This window comes from Frankliniella occidentalis, unplaced genomic scaffold (assembly GCF_000697945.3).
Source record: "Frankliniella occidentalis isolate FOCC.00 unplaced genomic scaffold, Focc_3.1 Scaffold461, whole genome shotgun sequence".
NCBI classification, from domain to species: Eukaryota; Metazoa; Arthropoda; class Insecta; order Thysanoptera; family Thripidae; genus Frankliniella; species Frankliniella occidentalis.
In genome coordinates this window covers 45,951-66,346 of record NW_026267579.1, presented here as the reverse complement: position 1 = coordinate 66,346, position 20,396 = coordinate 45,951, and the positions used below count along the sequence as shown (strand labels likewise).

The 20,396-nt window shown below is 42.0% G+C and overlaps 3 protein-coding genes across 7 annotated transcripts; 2 read left to right on the top strand and 1 right to left on the bottom strand.

Annotated features, from left to right (window-relative positions):
* The first annotated feature begins 1,258 nt into the window (after positions 1–1,258).
* LOC113205758 (uncharacterized) lies at positions 1,259–9,575 on the top strand. 4 transcript variants are annotated; one of them, XM_026421521.2, is made up of 14 exons: positions 1,259–3,069; positions 3,868–3,914; positions 4,002–4,111; positions 4,270–4,443; positions 4,537–4,647; positions 5,038–5,130; positions 5,219–5,338; positions 5,417–5,783; positions 5,880–6,538; positions 6,628–6,904; positions 6,977–7,106; positions 7,185–7,428; positions 7,513–7,808; positions 7,889–9,575. In XM_026421521.2, the coding sequence occupies exons 2-14, from the start codon at positions 3,875–3,877 to the stop codon at positions 8,229–8,231; spliced, it is 2,964 nt and encodes a 987-aa protein (XP_026277306.1). In that variant the 5' UTR covers positions 1,259–3,069; positions 3,868–3,874; the 3' UTR covers positions 8,232–9,575. The 4 variants fall into 4 exon arrangements, with proteins under 4 accessions (XP_026277306.1, XP_026277293.1, XP_026277314.1 ...); XM_026421508.2 differs by having other exon boundaries at positions 1,261–3,069; positions 5,414–5,783; XM_026421514.2 differs by lacking the exon at positions 1,259–3,069 and adding an exon at positions 3,087–3,513 and having other exon boundaries at positions 5,414–5,783.
* A 132-nt stretch (positions 9,576–9,707) lies between these two features.
* LOC113205502 (dehydrogenase/reductase SDR family member 4) lies at positions 9,708–11,663 on the top strand. The gene is made up of 7 exons (XM_026421166.2): positions 9,708–10,006; positions 10,169–10,349; positions 10,708–10,785; positions 10,876–11,022; positions 11,116–11,250; positions 11,332–11,387; positions 11,466–11,663. The coding sequence occupies exons 1-7, from the start codon at positions 9,849–9,851 to the stop codon at positions 11,578–11,580; spliced, it is 870 nt and encodes a 289-aa protein (XP_026276951.1). The 5' UTR covers positions 9,708–9,848; the 3' UTR covers positions 11,581–11,663.
* An 87-nt stretch (positions 11,664–11,750) lies between these two features.
* LOC113205488 (forkhead box protein K2) lies at positions 11,751–20,159 on the bottom strand. Of its 2 annotated transcripts, XM_026421146.2 has the most exons (10): positions 19,578–20,159; positions 18,488–18,694; positions 18,247–18,402; positions 17,950–18,148; positions 17,715–17,861; positions 17,448–17,638; positions 16,858–17,042; positions 16,687–16,788; positions 16,424–16,547; positions 11,751–16,233 (listed from the first exon to the last, which is right to left on the bottom strand). In XM_026421146.2, exons 1-10 carry the CDS (start codon positions 19,934–19,936, stop codon positions 16,011–16,013), a joined length of 1,893 nt encoding a protein of 630 aa, XP_026276931.1. In that variant the 5' UTR covers positions 19,937–20,159; the 3' UTR covers positions 11,751–16,010. The 2 variants fall into 2 exon arrangements, with proteins under 2 accessions (XP_026276931.1, XP_026276939.1); XM_026421154.2 differs by lacking the exon at positions 16,687–16,788.
* Between the last annotated feature and the right edge of the window lie 237 nt (positions 20,160–20,396).

Genomic DNA, 20,396 nt, shown 5'->3' with positions numbered 1-20,396 from the left:
GGGGGGGGGGGCGCAAGCTGCCTCGACGGGACAGCGACGAGGGGTATGCCAATAGAGAGTGCCGCAAAACTTGTAGATCGCGATTAAAGTTGTTAAAACTTTCGAGCTATCAAGGGAGACGAAAAGTTTTGGATGGATACTCTTACAATACTTGGCGGAGTTTGCTCGCCGCCGGGGGGGTGCAGGAGGAGGATGCAGCTGGCCGCGGCCCGGCGTTACACAATCGCGTTTGCGAAACGGCATTACTATAGGTGCTATTTCAACATAATGGCGCATTACGCCCCGGCAAAGTGCGGCGCGGCGTAGAGTGCGGCGGTGTCGGCTGAGTTATCGGCCTCGGCCCCATCGCCTCTCCCCCACCCGAGCGGCCTCAGCAGTAAAGCTCGCCGCCGCTGCTGCGCGCCCCCCACCACCCGACCCGCGACCGTTTTTATTATTATTACTACTCGACTGATTCTCATTCCCCACCGTCCCACCGTCCCGCGGACGAGCCGAGCAGCGCGAGCCGCGCCACGGCCCGGCGGTAGAGCGCCGCCGAGCCGAGCCGGGCCGCTGCCGGTTTGCTAAAAGCAAACGAAGTCGGAGAGGCAGAGGACGTCCGTAACTCCGGCTCAACTCGTAATACTCTCGGCGAGCGAGAGCGCAAAGCGAAAGCACGCGAGGACTCAAAAGCGGGGCGAAACGTGGCGAAGCAGGGGGGGGAAGTGTTGACGGCGCACGTCGAGGCGAACAGCCGTGTGAGGAGGAGACGGCGATAAGTGTTGTGCCAGAGCAGAGCGGAGCCCGCGCATGCGCAGCGCGAGCCCCGGCCGCACCAGTGGCGGCCCGCCTAGAGGCCCGCCTGCCGCTGCGCACCCCCCACCACTCCTCCTTCTATCCTCTTTCTATCCCGTTACAACCAGCGAGCCGGAGCCGAGCGCGCAGCCGCGATGGCTTCCAAGCTCAAGCTCTCTCTCTAGGGCGCCGGCTGCCCGCCCCGCGCCGCCTCCCCGGGGCCCCCGCGGGGTAGGGTTGGATCGGAACGGAGCGCTGTTAATTCATATTACCATACCCCGCCCAACAACCATCCGTTTGGCTTCCCCTTCTCCCGCCCGCCTCCCTCGCTCCAACTCGAAGCCACCGGAGCTGGAAAAGGGAATGGAAGAGGGAGTGAAAAATGAAGCCAGAAATTAGAGAACCCGACGGGCAACCGGACGGGCGGGAGTGTAATGGGAACATCGGCGGGAGAGGGGGAGGGGGAGGACAGAGGAGCCACAGCAGGCGGGAGGCGCGCTGGTGCTGATGATGATGGTGGAGTTTTCTCTTTTCCGCTGAGCTGGCTCGGGCCTTGGTGGCGTTGCCTGTTCCTGCCCTGCCTTGCCTCTGCCCGCCCGGCCGTCACGGACGGTCACAGGAGGAGGAGGCGCGCCACGGCGGCGCGCCGCCCCGCCCCGCCACGCCACGGGAACTTGCCAAGCTACAAAGGAACTTGTCAAGCTCTCAAAGCTGGCTGCCTCTCTAAAAGCCACTCTCCGCCGCGCCGCTGGCAGCGCAACGACGACGGCTGGCAAGAGCCTCCTCGGCCTCCTCCCTGGCTTCCCCTCTCTCCCACATCCTCCTGCTTCTCCTCGCCCCCCTCTGTGGTCGGGAGCCTTGTAGCAGTGTAGAATGGTGTAGAGGAGAGGGGCCGTAGATGGTATGGCGAAGCGAAACGACCAACGCGAGGACACGCTCAGGGGCCTCCCCGTCCAGCAGAGCGCCCTGTTTCGTAAGCCCTTCTGGGACGGGGCCCGGGGCCGCACCACACTGTGGCGAAAGCGTCGCTGGCAGGCAACTCAGGAAACGAGTGGCTGTCGACTGAAACGCTGTCGCCAAACCTCGAAACGTTTCATTGGGGGGAATGACCGGCGGACTCCACCACCGGCGTCCGCTTAATCATTAAGGCTGCTTAACTGTCGCTTAATTATTGACATTCCAATCCGCTTAACGGACAACGCGGTGAGGATTGTTTCGCTGTCAGGTCCCAAACCCACTGGCGCAGATTCGCAGATGCGTGGATAAACGTGTGCCCTAAAAAATGAAAACTCCGTTCTCTCTTTAGCATTGAGAACAAAAGAGCTCCAGCGAGATATTCTGCCCGTTACGTTCCCAGCTGTGGGGCACAGCGCTGTCTGTGTGGCTTTGTGCTTTGTGGGGGCCGAGCTGGGCTGCCTGGGCTGGGGCCGAGGCTGCCGGGGCCCCGCGTGGGGCGTGGGGTCGGGTCGGGCCGCATACCTTCGCCTCAGTGGCTGTGCCATGGCTGTCCTGTGGCTGCAAGGTGGCTGTGCTGCAGTGGCTCCGGGCAGCCGAGTGGTGCCGACCAGAGCCGAACACCGCGCCGAAGTCACGCTCGCCCCGCCCCACCCGGGTGCCTCCGCCTCCTCCACTCTACGCCACTCCCCACTTCGCACCATCGTGCGGGTGTGCCAGCCGGGGGCTTTGAGGATAGAAGGATAGAGGAGAGGGAGTAGAAGACCGTTCTATGCGGGCTGGCTGGGCTGGCTCTGGCTCCGCGGGCGGGTTGGGTTGCTTGGGACAGCGACAGCAGTGACAGCACGCTGTTCCCCCGCTCGCCTCGTCTAGAGCCCCGTCTGTTCAGCGCCGTTCTCCTTGCTGCGCTCGCCGCGCCCGCCCCGCGCCGCGACGCGCCGCGGACCAAACCCTGAGCAGCGGGCGAACCCGAGGAGAACCCGTCACGGGCTCGACCTGCGCTGCGCAAGCGCTGCGCTTCTTGTTTGTTTTTCCGCGTTCGATATGACCCACCGTCATTAGTACGCGCGCGGCGGGCAGCATTCTCGATCTCCACTCGTCACGGACTTCACCGAAGCTCTCGCGGCGCGTGACGGCGGATACGGCGGAGCTTCGCGGGACTTCGCGGCTCGCGCTGCGGCTGCGCTGCGGAGGAGGAGCGATCGGCGCCCGGTCTCAGAGGGAGTCTAAAAGACATTTGCGCCGGGCTTTATAGTAATGCGTCTTGTTTCTGTGCGTATGTGCTTCCAAGGAGTGGGCATGAGAAGAGTGTCGCGGAAGTATGCAACCTTTTTGATATTGGTGAGTTGAAAATGATCTTCACCCTTAAAGCTATTTTGGTGTGCGACTCCGTCGCAAGTATTTTTGTAGTTTTGCCATGATTCTTGCTTTTTGTAATTGTTTCTTTCATTTACGATGAACCACCCTCCCTCAATTATCAGTTCATTTGAAATGGAGATAGAGAGGCGCCAAGAAGGGCGGTAAACATCAGAAACTGTCCATTGTCTAATTTCTGACAGGACCTCAAAGGGCGCTGAGTGCGGTTTCGGTTTAAATTTTATTTGAGTGGGTGATACATACTTCTCAGCTCAAACACCAATAATTTTAACATTTACATTGCCCTTTGTTTCGTTTGACGCAGAAAATCTGACTGTTTTTTTCACTCCTATTCTTTTAAGAGTCATTATTATGGTATCCATTTTTGGTAATTAAAGTGCCTGGAATTCATTTGCTACCAGTATGAAGGTAATTTTATTTAGTTAGTTGTAATGAAAACACTAGTGTTTCATTCTACCATTTTAATAGGAATAATGTTTACAGTGCCTGCACTATTCAAAATACTTTCTTCCAGAATTTGTTTGGTAGTGTCATCAACTAACCTCTCCAATTTGTTTACATTTATTGCGCATCTTTTATTTAGAATCTAAACCAGATATCAGTCATCCTTTTTGAAAAATTTAATAACCAATTGCATTTGTTATCTTAGATTGTCATTCATTTCTAAAACCGAGTAAACGGGGAAGAAGAATTCCTGGTTTTACTTTGTTTTCCAAATTCTGCTTACCGTTTTCCACTTGTAATTTTTGAAATCATTTACAGGTTGGCAATGAGCAACTTATTTCTTAATGAACCATCAGATTTACAAGGTTTGTTTTAATTTTTTCTGATTTTACTCCTGTGCAATTTGTATTATTTTTGAACTATCAACTTATTTTCTCATTTTTTTGTTCTAGATGAGCCCCATGCTGGAAGTAACTGTCATAGGCAAAGCATAGAAGGTGATTTTTCCAAACGCCTTCTGTGCCTTAAGCCTGGTTGTGAACATCTACATTTCAAAAGTGAAGTAAGTTGTAAGAAGTTGCTTGTACCTTTTATGTTCCTCTCTCTCTCTCTCTCTCTCTCTCTCTCTCTCTCTCGCTGAAATAGATGTTAATTTATTTTACACTATCCCCTCCCCCCCATTTTCTTTTTTAATTAAATCAATAATATTTTAAACCCTAGGTTGAGCACCGGAATCATCTCTTAGGGCATATCACATTGCCAACTGTCGTTGTACCAAGACTTGACCATTCAACTCTACAGAAGCCTTTCAACAACCCTACTGCCAAACAGGAGTCACTTAAAGTCCGATTGAAGTTAACAAGTCAAGCTGGATCAGACAAACGGGCATTTAAGGTGAGCCTGAATGGACATGAATTCATAATAATTACTTACAGATAAAGTGAATCTTAGAGCTGGCATTATCCCTGCCTTTCATTTTTGTGCTAGGGCATCCTAGCCAGTGGACATAATAGACAATCAATAGAAAGTGCTGAGCAGATCTCTGACTTTTTTACATTTGAGGACCTATTGAATCAAACTGACATTCGTTGTCTGAAGGTAAAATTGTCATCGTCTTTGATGTAGGCAACATATATAGATAGTAATTTTGTGTTTCTGTTTTGAAAAGTTTATGTAATTTTTTTTTTTTTTTTTTTTTTTTTTTTTGGAATGTTGTCTTCATTTAGATTTAACCAATATTGTCAAAGATGTCAGGGTTTGCTTTAGCCTTTTTCTCTTCTTTTTTTTGTGGGGGAGGGGGGTTTAATATTAACCTTATTGTCTTGGATTAATTCATCGTAATGTTTGAGTTTTTAAAGAAATTTGTCTTGTATTTTTAGGTCCGAGTAGTTTTTTGGCTTTGAATTTATGGTTTGGCTGTGTAGAAGTTTTGTTTTCCAGGAAAGTTTAAAATTTAATCGCTTACAGTTTATGTTGTCTTCATTGCAGGTTGTCAAACAGTCTCAGAAAGTACTTTCGGGCCCTGGTGGTCTATTCTGTAGCTTTAAAGAAGAGACGGTAACTGAGTTACCTGAAAAAACTGTAAGCTTATTTACATCTGCTCTGTAGAAACAACAAATGTTTCTGTCCATGTATATGCTCTTACTATTACTATCTTAACACCTTTCAGTTCACCACTCAACAAGATCGGTCTTCCGGAAGGAGGCCAGTGTCTGAAGTCGAGCTGGACGTGCTCACTGACCCTACAGATTTTGAGGAGCAGGGAGGCAGTGTCAGCAACTCTGAGGAGGTACTTTTATTTTTTGGAAGATTGATTTTTTTTTCTCGCCCTTCATTAGTATTCTCACTGGTGACACTTTTCTAGCAGCCTGAACAAAATCGGTATAGAGACGGAGAAGAACGTGAGAACGACTTGGAAGAGGAAGAGGACGAAGAAGAAGAAGAAGATTACGACGAAGGAGGCAGAGAAGATTACGAAGAAGGAGGTAGAGAAGAAGACACAGAGGATTCAGCGAGTCAAGAGCCCTCCACTGCACCTCCTTCACCTTCTCCCAGTGAAATTCTGAGACCTCGCGGTCTTCTAGCACCTGAACAGCTAGTTGATGACGATTCTTGTTATCCACGCTCTCCCCCAATTTCACCAACAAGAATGGTGGAGATGAATGGTTCAACATCTGCAGTCAGCGGATCAGACAATGATAGCGGGCTTTCAAGATCTCCTGGGGCCTTTACTGGTGTGTTTCTCTACCACATCTATCTCTTTTTCTATTTTTAAAGTATTTTTTCCTGTTTTTAAGTTTATAAAATCCATTTCATTTGTCTCTTTTCAGGAGGATCTGGAGCTGGTGGGGAAGAAGAATCATCAATAAATTGGGACGAGTTGGTTAATCAGGCCTCTAGTGCTCATAGCAACAATGACTCTGATACCTCCCATGAAAATGGACAGACTGGTGGGAGCTCAAATGGGAATATTAACAACGTTGTATCAGAAATTGGTGCTAGCAGTGTTGCATCCAACATTCTCGAAAATGACCCATTATTACTGCCAGAAAGCTCTTCTTCAGCTGAGGGAGAACAAGATAATTTGAACCTTTTGCAAAACTTGACATCAGATGCTTTGCCAACTGAAGTTGATAGAGGAGCTGGAAGTGAGACAGAGTATATGTCTTTGGATCGTCTTGGAGACGCAGGCTTTTGCTGTGAAGTGTGTGGAGAGCGCTCTCAAGATCAGAGAGTTTTGGAAGAACATCGAGCTTTGGCAGGTCATTATAAATGTCAAATTATGCCTGAATGCGGATCTATTGTCTGGGCAACTTCAGCTGAGTTAGCTGCACATCAGTCCTCCATCCATGGAGTAAATGCTTCTCAATCTCATCAATCTCAGTCATCTCCACACACACCATCTCCTAGAACATCTCCTCGAACTCCTGGAACACCTCCTGTTCAGCAGCTTGCACAGCAAGTCCAGAGGCTCCCAATACCCCCACAGGTAAAGTTAACTCCCTCTTAAATTGGAGCTAGTGTTTCTAATTTCTCAATCAACTCTCATATTAATAAGTAATTCTGGTTTTATTTTAGGCTGGCTATCCCCCTATACCTGGTGTTCAGTATCCTGTTCCCCCTCAGATGGTGCCGATGATGCCACAGATGATGCCTGGTCAAATGCCCGGTCAAATGCCCCAGAGAAGACCTCCTATGGGTTATCGCATGCCTATGCCTAGCCAAGCAGGATTTGGTCCTGGGTCACCCAACCAACAGCAGCCAGGATTTTCTGGTTCTATTCAACCTCGCCCATTGAATACACTAGTTGCTCAACAGCCACCGAGAGGGCCAGCACCAGGTCGCCTTCCTCCAGGTAACAGCCTGACAGTGAGCATAAGCATATCTCCTTTACCAATGTTTTTTAAACATTCTGAATTTTGAGCAGGAGTTATGCCACCAAGAGGAATGGTTCCGTCCACCAGAGGACAGAAACGATCTGGCCCAGTACCAGGTGTTATGCCTCCGGGAGCTAAACAGAGGAGAGTGGAAGGCATGATGCCACCTCAGTCAGACAAGTATGAACTTTATTTTTGAACATCCTCTTATTGTACCCTTGGTGTTTATTATTGAAGCATCTGTGCCTCTTTTAACAGTGGGCCAGGGAAGAAGAGTGATGCCAATGCTGTGGCAAACATTTTGGCCACAAGGGGAATAACCGTGACACCTGCAGGAGGTGCTGCAGGGCCTCGTGGTGCTCCAGCCCAGCCCCCGCCTCAAGCTCGCCAGCGGCAGAACATGCTCGCGCCAGCTCCACCTCCTCCTGTCACTACTCTCAACCTGAACTCTTCAATTTCCATCATACCAACAACAGGCGCGGCGGGCAATGGAAGACAGCAGGTAATTGAATTAAGAATGTATCCATTGAATCAATTGACTTCAATTTGGTATCTAACACCTTTTTGTTATATCTTTTCCAACCAGAACAATGCTGGATTTGCCATACCTCAAGCTCGTTCAGCAGGACGTCAGCAAGTGGCCACCACTAATGTTGATAGGCCCCCGCGCCCTCCTACAGTGGACCTCACTGGAGATGGCCCACAGGCAGGTTCAACTAGACTTCAAATGGGCCCCACTAATTATCGTGGTAGAGGCCGGCCGAGCACTCTGACTCGCACCACTTGTCAGATTTGTGATAAAGTATTTGCATCTCACGACATGCTTAATCAACACATGTTCACTGTGCACCGGCAAGCTGCTCCAGGCAAACTTCCTTTTAGGTCTGTGGAAAAAAAAGAATACATTTTTTGTTGGTCTGAGAGGGAATTATCAGCTGATGTTTTAATTTATCTGTTTTCAGATGCAACCTTTGCAACGCACAATATCCAACCAATCAAGGCCTTCAGCAACATCGTCAAACATACCACAAAGAGACAATGGGCATGAATACCGCCCTTGCTCCTGGAGAAGAAATGGTCATACCTCTTATTGACCTCAAACAACCAGGTGTAGCTCAACGGCTGGGTCAGCTTGGTATTCACCACTGCATTCCATTGTCTGGGCTTGGTAATCAGTCCAATGGATATTTTTCACTTCCTGTTGTCTCAATTGATGGTTCACGTCCAGGGGCAGCAGGTAACCTGCGCTCCCTAGGAGCAAGTGGTGTTCTTTCAATCGGTCCCATCAAACTTGTTCCTAAGTAGTAATTAAAACTATGACAGGCTTTAAAAGGCTTCCTTTAATGTTCCTATTTGTAAGATAGTAATGTTAGAACTTCATGTCAAATTGTACAACTCTACAGCGTTTATGAAGGCTTTGTTAGGATGTGTAAAGATATTTTCAAATGACTGATATGTATTTATTTTGTTGATATTATCTACCTATATAGGCAAGTTAGTGTTTTGTTGTGAATTTCATAGCTTGTGTAACACAGATATTTGCCAACATTTTAACAATTGTAATTCTGACTGGTTAAACTTACACTATATAAAAGCTTTTTCATGTTCCACATTTTTTTTTTTTTTTCTCTTTTGTATGTTTCAATACTAGCTATGAACAACTACGTATAGTTCTTACGACAGTGTGATCTCAGAATTGCTGTTAAGAGAAAGGGAATGGTCATGACTCACAGGGACATAGACCCAAAGTTTTAAGATATTTAGCACTATATCTTCAAATATCTCTTGTAAATACACTTTAAAGAATTCACTAATGTAATATGTATTTATTTTATGCATATCAACTGGTATTTACCTACTTAAAAGTTAATAGAAAACTTCAATCTCTCTTTTTATTTCAGTATTGATTTGTTATTATGAGATTATCTTTAGTTTGGTCAGAAAATGTATTTTAAACTTTGTGCAGTGTAACTGAATTCACTCACTTGAACACACTATTTTGACCATGTATAAACTTCTTTCTTTTGTCTTAAACTTTCCTTATGACTGATTTAACATTGTCATGTTGAGCAAATGGGTGAATGCAGATACAGAAATTATGAAAAGTGGTATATCTATATTTGTTTCATATTTTACAGATTTGTGGTGTTTTTTCCCCCTTTGTGCCTATTCTGTATTTTCTTCACTGATGATCTGCTGTCTGCCTTTTTCTTTATTTCCCAGCTTAACTGCTATTAATATTGCATTTTTAATCATACTGTTTTACACAATTAATTCAGTCACTTAAGTTTTAAAATATTGATTCTTTTTTCAGTTATTTGACCTTTCTTTAAGTTTTTAATAAAGTTCATACTTTTAAATAATTGCTTTGGTTAGAGCAGATTTATGATTTATGAAATGGATCAAACTTAGTTCTGTCATGGTTATCAGTTAAGATCTTTACAGAATTAGCACAGGACTCTTATGTGGGCTTATAAAAATTGGTTGGCCTATTGTTATTCTCTGTCAAACTTAGCATGTGCCACAGCAATTTTTAATTTATTATGTGACTGAATAAGTGTGACTGAAGCCTGTGCCATTCTGACTGTGATATGTGTGTGTGTGAATAATGTGGAGATAGTAGTAATAAAGTAGTATTCACAAAGATAACTTTGGATTTCAGCCCTCGTTACTCTACAGATAAGCCCCCTCGTGAAGACTGAGTGACAAGCTCAAAGTCCAGCAGCACAAGCCTCAGTTCAAAGGACCTCACTTAGGGCCTGGGGGGGGGGGGGGGGGGGGGGGGGGGGAGGAGATGAGGTGACCAGGGTGTGGGTTTGACACTGGCACGAAAGATCGCCTCAGCGAGTCTCTCGCTTTCTGAAGATTGGCGGACTCAATCATACAATTTCACTCAAAGCTGAAGCACTAAACTGTATTCCGATGAGCTTAGGCCGGTTCTCAAGGTTGTCCATGATGACAGGCAGAAATGTCCAAGCTGCTGTAAACATGACAACAGGTGTTTTAAAATATTCGACACTGCAGGGTTCCAGCTCCAAGCTGGCCGGCAAAGTAGCCATCGTCACCGCTTCAACCGATGGGTAATCAAAAGAAACATTGATTTGTACTGGAAAATAGTCTTTACTTTAAATGTGTCCATCTTATAACCTCTCACTCATATATTCAACCATCAAGTGTTTCATTTATACAATATTATTTCTTGAACTACTGTGATCAGAGCATTTATTTTAAATGATTAACAGGATTGGATTTGCAATTGCTCGTCGTCTTCTTAAAGATGGTGCCAGTGTTGTTGTTTCAAGCCGCAAGCAACAAAATGTTGACGATGCAGTAATGAAACTTCAGACTGAGGGTCTTAAAGCGGTCAGTGGAATTGTGTGTCATGTTGGGAAGAAAGATGATCGAACTAAGCTGTTTGATGAGGTTTGTTTCTGCTTCCTTATACCCTTTTTTTGAAGAACAATGTTCTTTCATCAATATCTTTTTAAATATCAAGTAATTTCCTTGCATTACTTTTTGAGTTGACCACCGCTCAATTATTTCTGCATGCCCCTCTGCATCTCACAGTCCCACTTACTGAATGTTCGTTATTGGCCCACTTGGAACTTCCCCGGAGCAAAACAGCTTTTATTAACAAAGTTTATCCCAACTAGTGCCCTCTCATCCTGAACCAAAATGTGCATCTCTAGACATAATAGTTTGTCAAGTGGTTGTGGCTCCAATTCATTCTAAAATAATGTATCTAGGTTGTTAATGCTTTTTGTTGTTTATCTAAATTTAGGCTGTAAATAAATTTGGTGGACTAGATATTTTAATATCAAATGCTGCTGCTAATCCAGCTGTTGGTGCTGTTTTAGATGTAAGTATTTGCAAATTTTGAAATGTCTAGGGTAGATTCCAGCTACTCTGATAGGAGAAATTTGACTTCTGTATTTTTCTAATATTGCAGTGTGATGAAGATGCATGGGACAAAATTTTTGATATAAATGTTAAGTCAGCATTCCTGCTGTCCAAAGAAGCTCTCCCTCTTCTTCGTAAGCGTGGTGGTGGATCAATAGTTTATGTGGCTTCAATTGCTGGTCTACAACCCTTTCCGGTAAAAAAAAAAAGAGAAGTGTTCCATATTCATATTTTTGATACTGTGTTTAATCAGCAACACTGACACTGCATGTACATTTTGTTTTACTAGGTTCTCGGGGCCTATTCAGTTAGTAAGACAGCATTACTTGGTTTAACGAAGGCTGCAGCTCAGTCTCTGGCAACTGAAAACATTCGTGTTAATTGCCTTGCTCCAGGAATAATAAAAACACGCTTTGCTCAAGCTGTAAGTTGAAACCTGTGCAAAGAATTCAAAATTCCATTTCTCAGAAACAAAAACGATGTATGTTCATTATCAACTTCACAGATAACTGATCCTGATGCATCTCGCGATATTGCTCTTCAATCTATTCCCATGCAAAGGTCTGTGGTAAATTTAACGTTACCTTTTACATTTTGATTACAGAGGTCTGTTAACTTTTATTTTTATTTTTTCCTTAGGTTTGGTGTGCCAGATGAAATGGGTGGTGTGGTGGCATTTTTGTGCTCTGAAGATGCTGCATATATTACAGGGGAAACCATTGTTGCTTCAGGTGGTATGCAATCCAGATTGTAATTGTTGTACTTATTCAAAATTAATATCTTATCATGGCAAAAAGTTTGATTGATTAAAGTTTTTAAGAGAAGATTCTTTATAAATCTTTCTTGTTTTTCAATGAACCCTAGGAGTCAGATAATGTTAAAAGGTCAGAAGTACTTTAGCTTGAAAAGAAACAAACACAGTAATCAACATACATAAGTTTTATTCTGCATATATTCATCAAATTACAATTCTCATACTTCAAGGGCAGAATGTGCATCACTGCTGGCACACTTGTCATGCACATTCATAAATATATCCTTCAAATCTTTGGGGCCTTTTTAAACAAATTTAATCAACTAGCACTTAATCAGGGGAGAAAATAAAGTGAGCACCCAAGGCACCACTAACAAAACACAACTCAAAGTAGCTAAAGAGTACAGTACAATATAAGCATTTTTCGGGAAAGAGGGGGAGGGGGTGAAGGGTGAAAACAAGCACAACTACATCGCAGTTAAAATTCAAAACAGTTCAAAACAGCCATTGTACATAAGATATTTGTTTGAAATAGATAGGTAAGGGCTGCCTTCTGTATCAACTGCTTCATTAAAAGTCTATATAAAATGTTGGTTCATCAGTACAATATTTACACTGACTACATGTACACACAAGGTCCTTTTTTGCCTAATATATACATATATATTTATATTTACTACATCTTGAACATATCATATTAACATAGACTTTCAGCAGTATGAGCAGCGATACAGAAGTGTGATCTAAAACAGCAACTGATGAGACTTAAACCAAGATGTAGTAAATCAGAAGATGATTACAGCTGAGTTAAGATCAAGTCCACATTACTCTAACACAAAGCAAACCACAATTTCCTTTAACTGATATGGTCCCCAGTTTCAGTTACGTGCTTTGTAGAAAAATGATACTGAAGTATTGCTGATCCATTTTTTTAATTGAACACAATGGCACTGACTTTTCAACACTAAGTTATCTCCAGCTTTACCAGTTCCTGCTTTTAGAGTTCTTCAGTACACCCTTCCAAGTATCTGGCTGATTTGAGATAATAAAAAAAAAAACAACAACAAAATAATCTTACAAATTAAGTTCTAACTAAGTGTCGAGCTGAATTGTATTAAAGAACATTTTTAAAAATTCTTAACAGAATGATTTCAAAAAAATGTTACCTAGATGAGTCTATTTCTGACATGACTACACCAAGGCTAGTGATCTCAAAAACTCAAACCAGTGGTTTCCTCAAAGATTAAGATTATTGTTCTTATGGATTTAATACTGGGTTTTTCTACCGTGAATTCCTTAAATACCAAAGAGCGAAAAAGGGGGAGGGGGAGAACGTAGATAAAGCACATCATAGTAGTCACTGAAATATTGGTGCAGTGATCACTGACATGCCATGTCAAAAGGAGACCAAAGGTCCATACCCAAAAGCATATACAGAGAATAAATCTTAAAAATTCAACAATTTGTTCTTTCACTCATGCTTCCTAAAATTAATTTGTGTTCAAATTGTTTAAAATCAAAAATCAATTACAAATTGGATACTAGACAGAAAATAAAAGGACTGTCACAAACAAGCCAATTTCTGACCTACATCTTGGAGATGATCAAATATGAGGATTGAACTCAATTTGTAGACAATCACTATGACAGCTAAGAGCAGCCATACTACAGCTACACATTATATTATGTTTTCTTGAAGGATACAAGAAGTGACTTTGCATGGGAACTAAACTGTCCAAACCAGAGAATACAGTTTAAAATTCCATGTAATGGAAAAAAACCACTCTGCATTGTTACAACTTATATGACAATGACACAGCACAGTACAGCACAGCACATGAAACTCTGTCCTGCAGATCACAATATATTCAACAAGAATTCCAGACACCTCAATCACCACTATATGGACCCTGTCCACAAATATGAATTCCACATGTTCCTCAACCTGACATGCGCAAGCCAAATTTTCCACAAGCATTTCTAAAAAACGAAAATTTAGTGAACCTATGTAGAGGCTACATAGATTGCCTCACATGCCCCTTTGGTATGCATTTCAGGATTGCACACAAAGACTACATCGCACAGAATTTTATTGCTATGTGTTGTTTGGTAATAGGTTCTTGTGTTATTTGCGCCATGTTGTAATTTAACAATTTTTATCTGTAATTTAACAGATTTTAGTTAAGCATACCATATGCTTGATACTTTAGAAGACACTGCAGATGAAAAATCACCAACACATTTCTTTGAAAGAAATTTTAACAGGAGTTGGGTAACTTGAGGATAAAGTTGTTTGAGACATCACAGTAAATTTGAACTTTCTGAATTAGTATTAGGTTAAGTATGTAATAAATGAGTATATGCAAGAAGGTATCTTATTAATTTTGTAAAACCCATCAAAAATAATTATGAAATTCGATGCATTTTTTTTTCCTTTTCTTAAGAAAAAGAGATTTAGCAAAAACAAATATAGTTCAATGAACCCACCCCGCTTTCACAGCTAAATTTTCTATAAAATCCAAAACTAAGGTTGAGGTATTGTGACAAAACTAGGGGATGAAGATCTTGTTTAATCAGCGATACCTCAAACAGATTAAATAGATGCAGATCTGACATGGATGCACGCACTGCCTTCAATGACATACAGGAAGGTAAAGGTAGAAATGCTGAATGATGATGATAATTAGAACTAGAATACTGTTTAATATTTTGAAAGACACATATAATAAAACTATGGCAAATATTTCAAGATGGTCATAAATGCCAGAACATTTAATCTCCTCAATTTTGAGAGTAAGGAGGAGAAAAGAAAAACACTAGTAACACCTATAGTGTAGTAGTTATTGATGAGGATTCGTCTCCCACAGTGCCTCTAAAATATCACAATTGCATTACATGCAGTTGCCCGATAGACCTGAGACTGAAGTATGATTGGCCCGCATAACAATTTGACGTAATCAAACTTCAACCACCAGTAAAAAAAAAAAAAAAAATCTTTGTGTGATGATTATATAACCACAAACAAAACATGAAACATCATCCAAAATTAAATACTTCAATCATTTAACATGAAATACAAGAACTCCAAATTGATTTGCTCATAGTCATACGGCTTTCCGTGCAAATTTAAAGGGGGAAAAAAAAGATCTTGTCAAATGGTTTAAAATAAATATAATAGTTTCCAGCTCAATACAAGACTTCACCACTTGTACAAATGCAGGTGACTTGTCACAAAACAGAAGAGTTAATGTGGCATCATGTCACAAAAGGAACTCCGACAACACAGTCACTCACAGCCTGCTTTGAAAACTATGGCAAAGCTCATTGTATCCTACAAATAACATTACGGTAGCATATGGGCTGCAAATACACAAATACAACATGGAAAAAAATGACTAGTCCTCGCTTTCTCCTACAATATCCAAACTATTACGAAACCAAAAACAAAGAAAAAAGAAGAAAAGTTCTAGAACTGCCACGCCATCTAGTGGGGAGTCCGACTAACAGCTACATGATGACGTGATCATACTGAATCACATTGTCATGCTTGTACTGAATTTAGCAACCCTCTTTGATCAAGTAGCTACCAAAACCCATTCAGCACTTAGTACTTAAGTCAACAATAAAACGTTAGAATAAACTTGGTAAGCACTATACAACCACACAACCTATACCTATAGTACTATTTAAATGATCAAGTGGCAAGGGTTTCTCTAAAAATGATGAGTGAAACTTAATGAGTTGCCATTAACTAATGCATGACAATAGTGCTTCGGTACAATTGCAATTACAGTGCTTAGAATGATCACAATTTTCATGTCACCACTTCACATTTAAATTAAAAAAAAAAAAAGACAACACACTCCTTCGATGCCTTGTATCTGAGACTTGTGCACCCTGCCTTTTAGGTAACATACCTAGCACATCAAGAAAAGAATATTAGAGAAAAATAACATGCTAACTCAAACATTAATATTAATGTTTGATAAATAACAATCTCCAAAACAACAGCAGATTTCAACACAGGAGTATTCACTTACATTTTTAATATTTGTACAATGATTACCTACAAATCTCAACATGGTTGTGTCATTTGTATTAAATGATTTGCTTCTACTAACAACGGTTCAAAAATAATTTTGAAATGCAATGTACAATGAAGATAAAAGTGAATATCCAAGTACAAGCGTCAACATCAACAAAGATTAGTTCAGTTCCTATTAACTACATACATTCTTGCTGGTAATGAATGAATAGGTACCAAATGCTACGAAGAAAGTGCCTGCCCTTGCAGTCAGTAGGAAACCTCTTCAACTTTTCAACAAAAGATTAGAAAACTGAGGAGTGTGTGAAGCCACAAGCAAGTTTAAAGTCAACCATAAGCCAATATGCAGATCATAGCCAAAGAGAGACAGACTTAAGGCACTACACTACTCATGAGAGTGAGGTGTAGAATCTGCATTGTGGTTAGAGTCTTCACCAATTCTTGTTTTTTTAGTGCTGTGTGAATCGGAAGACACATCTGCCTCAGTGGTGACAGTTTCAGTATGAACTTCATAACTCTCTTCATACTCCTCTGGTGCATCAAGAGGCCGTTTAATACCAGAACTGCTACTGTGCTCTGTGATGACAGATGTACCTCCGTAAGAGTTACTGGAAATAAAATACAATAAAAATTAAGATTAAGGGAATGCAAACAACGTAGGTCAAAATTAAGTCCCAAATCCAATAAATAAGAGCCAAGTCTTCCCATAGACGCTGAAAGTGAGGTTCTCCCATGAAGGGAAGAAATGTAAAAGAGAGGGCCCACTTCCAGTTTCTATGTTCCTAATTAGCTATGTACCTGAAGTTTGAGTAAGATGTTTGAACTATGACAGGTGCAGAGTATGTTGTCGGAGGAGACAGTGATTGTTCCTCAGACACAATCAATTGGTGTGCTCCAACATGATTTCCGACAACATATTTATCTGCAAAAGATTAAAAAGAATCAGATTAAAGTTTAAAAACAAAAGAAAAAAAAGAACACCACATGCATACACAACCAAAAACAAAGAACTGATGAGTAAAATTTTCAGTCTGTTTATATATTGGGAGCTGATGACTAACCACTTGATTCATGTACAACTTCACCAGAAACACCATTAGTAACAACAGTAACATGTTGAGTTGGTACACTATGCATTACTGTACTCATGTTTCCACCAGCACCTGTCAAAATTGACAAGTGTAGAATCGACAACAGAACTAATAAGGTAATGGAGAGATCAGGCAACTTACCTGAATGACCTGGCGATCCAGGAGCAGATTGGCTTGTTTTCAGTTCCAAGTGCTGTCCCACAACTGCTGGAGAGGCTACAGTGCTGTCTGGGTACTGGTCTGGTGTTGGAGAGCATTCCCTAGAGAGAGACTCAGGGGTCATCAGACCACTCATACCCACATGGCTGGGAGAAGCAGGAGCACTCCTATTGACAAAGTGACAATGTTAGACTCAGATTCAAAATTGGGAAGATACTAAGTTTGTAATTTCAATTTCCAACCCGACTTGCGATTCGCGATTTGCATTTATGCAATATTCAAACTTGCGAGTTATGATTTTGCGGTTTGATACTAAGTAGGAGCAGTAAGCGACTTGATTGACATAGGGTAACAGTTGCCTTTGCTAGAGAATATCACTAACTTCTCTGGAAATAAATGGCGGTTTTCTTATGTTTGTTGTCTCCCAAACACTTATTCACAGAACAAAAATGCACTGCATTGCAACGTTCTATGCAGCAAAATCGAAAATAGCATAATAGCATAATCCTGTAATCGCCAATCGCTAAGTGCCTTTTAGCTGGATAAAGTGCCTTGAAAGAAACAAAAAGTACCTTGATGAGAGCCCAAATGGTGCTCTAAAGCAAGGGACACCTCTCTGTCTTCTCCTTCTAAATGCTTGTTCAATCAGTTTAGCTTCAGATTGGGGATCTATTCTCCAAAATGAACCCTTTCCTGGTTCTTCTTGTGAGCGTGGTACTTTTATAAAGTATCTATTAAGAGAAAGATTGTGTCTGATAGAATTCTGAAACAGAAAGATACAAACACCATGATAATAAGAACTTACAAGAAATGGGAACATTCAGAATCATGACACACACCTGCCACCCCTTATCAGCGGTGCGATAGTAAGGATAGTTTTTGGTGATATAAGAATAAATTCCACTCAAAGTCAATTGTTTATCTGGAGCAGATGCTACAGCCTGAACAATAAGCTGAGCATAAGAAAATGGAGGTTTTGAGTCATCCTGAAAGTAAAGAAATTCATGTTTAAAGTGACTGCATGTAAGAACATAACAATAATAAGTAAAAATACCACCTAAAATTCTTTAATACCTTTGGAGGACTGTACGATTCTTGATTAGGGGGTGGACAGTGTGTACCATTGGAACTGCTATTATAAACTTTGTGTCCATTTCCAGATTGGATGAGCACTTGCTCTAAGGTGGAAGAATGTGATGACCCTTCAGGTGATGGGACTGATAATGTCACACTGCCATGACTAGAAGTTGCAGCCCCAACTAAGACTTCACCCCTACAAGAAAAACAATCAATCAATCAAGATTACTGATGATGTAGAGATGGCACAGATATATGAGTTCTTTCATCCAGTTACATAGTTACTACAAATACCTGTCATCTCCTGATGTAGAAACAGTTATAGTGTTGACAACAGGATGAGCTCCACTATTACTCTTGGCAACACAGGCAGCAACCATTTGAAGATCAGCACTAATATTGCGACGTGCATGGCCACCACGAGGACTTGCAGGACACGAATTAGCAGCACTGCACAAAGATTAGAGTAATAGGAGCATGAGAGCATGTAAAGAGGAGAATTTAATAGGGAATTAAATCATATAGAAAAGTTCACCTTATGGTTCCTGTTGGAGAAGGGAAAGGACTTCCAAAGGTGAGGTCTGAATTAGGAATGTTAATACGCAGTGGAGGAAGAGGAACACGATGCTGACGGTTTGGTGAAGCATGATGATTACTAGCCACTTCCACTGGTAAAGCCCCTTCATCAATTAATGACTGAAACTCAAGTCTGATGGTTGTGCTTGGAAATCTGAACTGACATCTGAAATAAATAAAAAAGACATACCTCAATTAACATTAACTAAGAATGATACAAATTAGATGATAATGGACTGGTAAGTTGAAAGACTAGATAAATTTTTACAACAAAGTGAACATTTACAAAGGAAAAGGAAAGCGCAAAGTTGCAAAAATACCAAATGAAACGCATAAGACACCCCCACCCCCAGCCCCTTAATAATGAATCCAGTTTGGGGTGCAAAAGAATTTTTATATCGGTTTAAAAAAAATGTAAACAAACCAGTAACTAAGGACCATAATATAATAGTGCCCCCCCAAAAAAAAGAAAAGAAGAAAAAGGGTTTTTGTTTACTTGAGATGAATAAACATAGCAAATAAAAACAATAACAAAGTAAGCGACATAAAATAAACAAGAACACTGAGAAGGTCATGAGGAGACGCGCATATAGATCTGATAGAGAGATTTCGCGACTCCCGATAAAGAGACTAACCTCAATCTCGACAAGACCAGACCCTGCACGGCACAGCAAGCAGACATGTGGTCTCCAAGCAAAATGTTGTGGGAGGCAACATATCACAAAATATGACACTCAAAACGGTCGGAAATGAAAAAAATTGGCAGGAAAGGACCGTATATATTTAAATGTGGCAAATTTTAGATGTTTAAAGTTATTTAAAACAGCAACCTCGATGTTAAAAATAGATTATACACACGCATTCGCTAGAGCCCACGAAAATACTGTGATAGCTTTAACTCATAGCAAAGGGCAAGGGCACTTCATTCAGACGAGTAATTAACGTCAGTGATGAATCTGATGATGGCCTGAATCAACATTGATTCGCTCTAGAGCATGTTTCAGAATTCAAAACAGATTGTTTACAAAACATGCCTGGTATTGGCTTACCTTTTCGGCAGTTGTAAAGATGGAGCTCCTTTTCTCTGAAATACGCCATCGACGAAAACTCCATTCTTTCCACCACATACCATGTAAAAATGGGGGTGCTCGTAGAATATCTCAAGGTGCTTACGAGAAATAAAGCTAGAAACACCCATGTTTACATCCACCTCGCCTCTTGAGCTGTTCCGGCCGATGGTGACCCTTTTCTGTCGCACCAAATATTCGAATTCTCGTCCTTCCAGGCGAGCAATTGGTGTCCCCTTGTTTTCTGGGCTCCATTGCACTTTGGAAGGGCTTGCAGGAGCAGATTTGAGGGCTAAAAGAGCCCAAGCATTGCTTTCTTGGGTCCGTGAATGTGCAGACATCACTTACTGATGAAATGGCTTCCAGCCGATGAAAATCGCAGTGTTTACCGAGTGTTTACCCACAATCCAACGAAACGTGGGTGGCCACAGCCACGTGACGATCGCAATCCAAGAATCAAGTCAAACATGGACTTAAATAAATAGAGCTGATGCACGACTGCTGAGGGAAACACGACTGTGTTCTCCACGGAAACAAAATAAGGGTTTGTTTGTGTAGGAGGTCTATCAGTTTCTGGAATGACTCACAATGTTTTCAAGCGGTAAACGACAACGACGCACATACACACATGGTCATAACAGGGGTTTTCTTCTTCTCCCTCTAGTAGCCCAAAACATCCGGTTCGTAGGGCCAGGAGTTCCGCAAAAAAGTAGCGGGAGGTTTGAAGCTGGTCGTTGCATGACATATGACGAAGTTCTCTTTTCCGTTTTGGTTGCGCACTTCGATCAACTTTGAATACGG

Coding starts and splice junctions, on each gene's coding strand:
- LOC113205502 (XM_026421166.2), top strand. CDS start 9,849: ATGAGCTTAGGCCGGTTCTCAAGGTTGTCCATGATGACAGGCAGAAAT. Junction 10,350..10,707: donor GAACTAAGCTGTTTGATGAG/GTTTGTTTCTGC, acceptor ATCTAAATTTAG/GCTGTAAATAAATTTGGTGG. Junction 11,388..11,465: donor CAATCTATTCCCATGCAAAG/GTCTGTGGTAAA, acceptor TTTTTTCCTTAG/GTTTGGTGTGCCAGATGAAA.
- LOC113205758 (XM_026421508.2), top strand. CDS start 3,875: ATGAGCAACTTATTTCTTAATGAACCATCAGATTTACAAG. Junction 6,905..6,976: donor ACCAGGTCGCCTTCCTCCAG/GTAACAGCCTGA, acceptor AATTTTGAGCAG/GAGTTATGCCACCAAGAGGA. Junction 7,107..7,184: donor ATGCCACCTCAGTCAGACAA/GTATGAACTTTA, acceptor CTCTTTTAACAG/TGGGCCAGGGAAGAAGAGTG.
- LOC113205488 (XM_026421146.2), bottom strand. CDS start 19,936: ATGTCTGCACATTCACGGACCCAAGAAAGCAATGCTTGGGCTCTTTTA. Junction 17,639..17,714: donor CCGCTGATAAGGGGTGGCAG/GTGTGTGTCATG, acceptor TTTCTGTTTCAG/AATTCTATCAGACACAATCT. Junction 16,234..16,423: donor ACATCTTACTCAAACTTCAG/GTACATAGCTAA, acceptor TTTTATTTCCAG/TAACTCTTACGGAGGTACAT.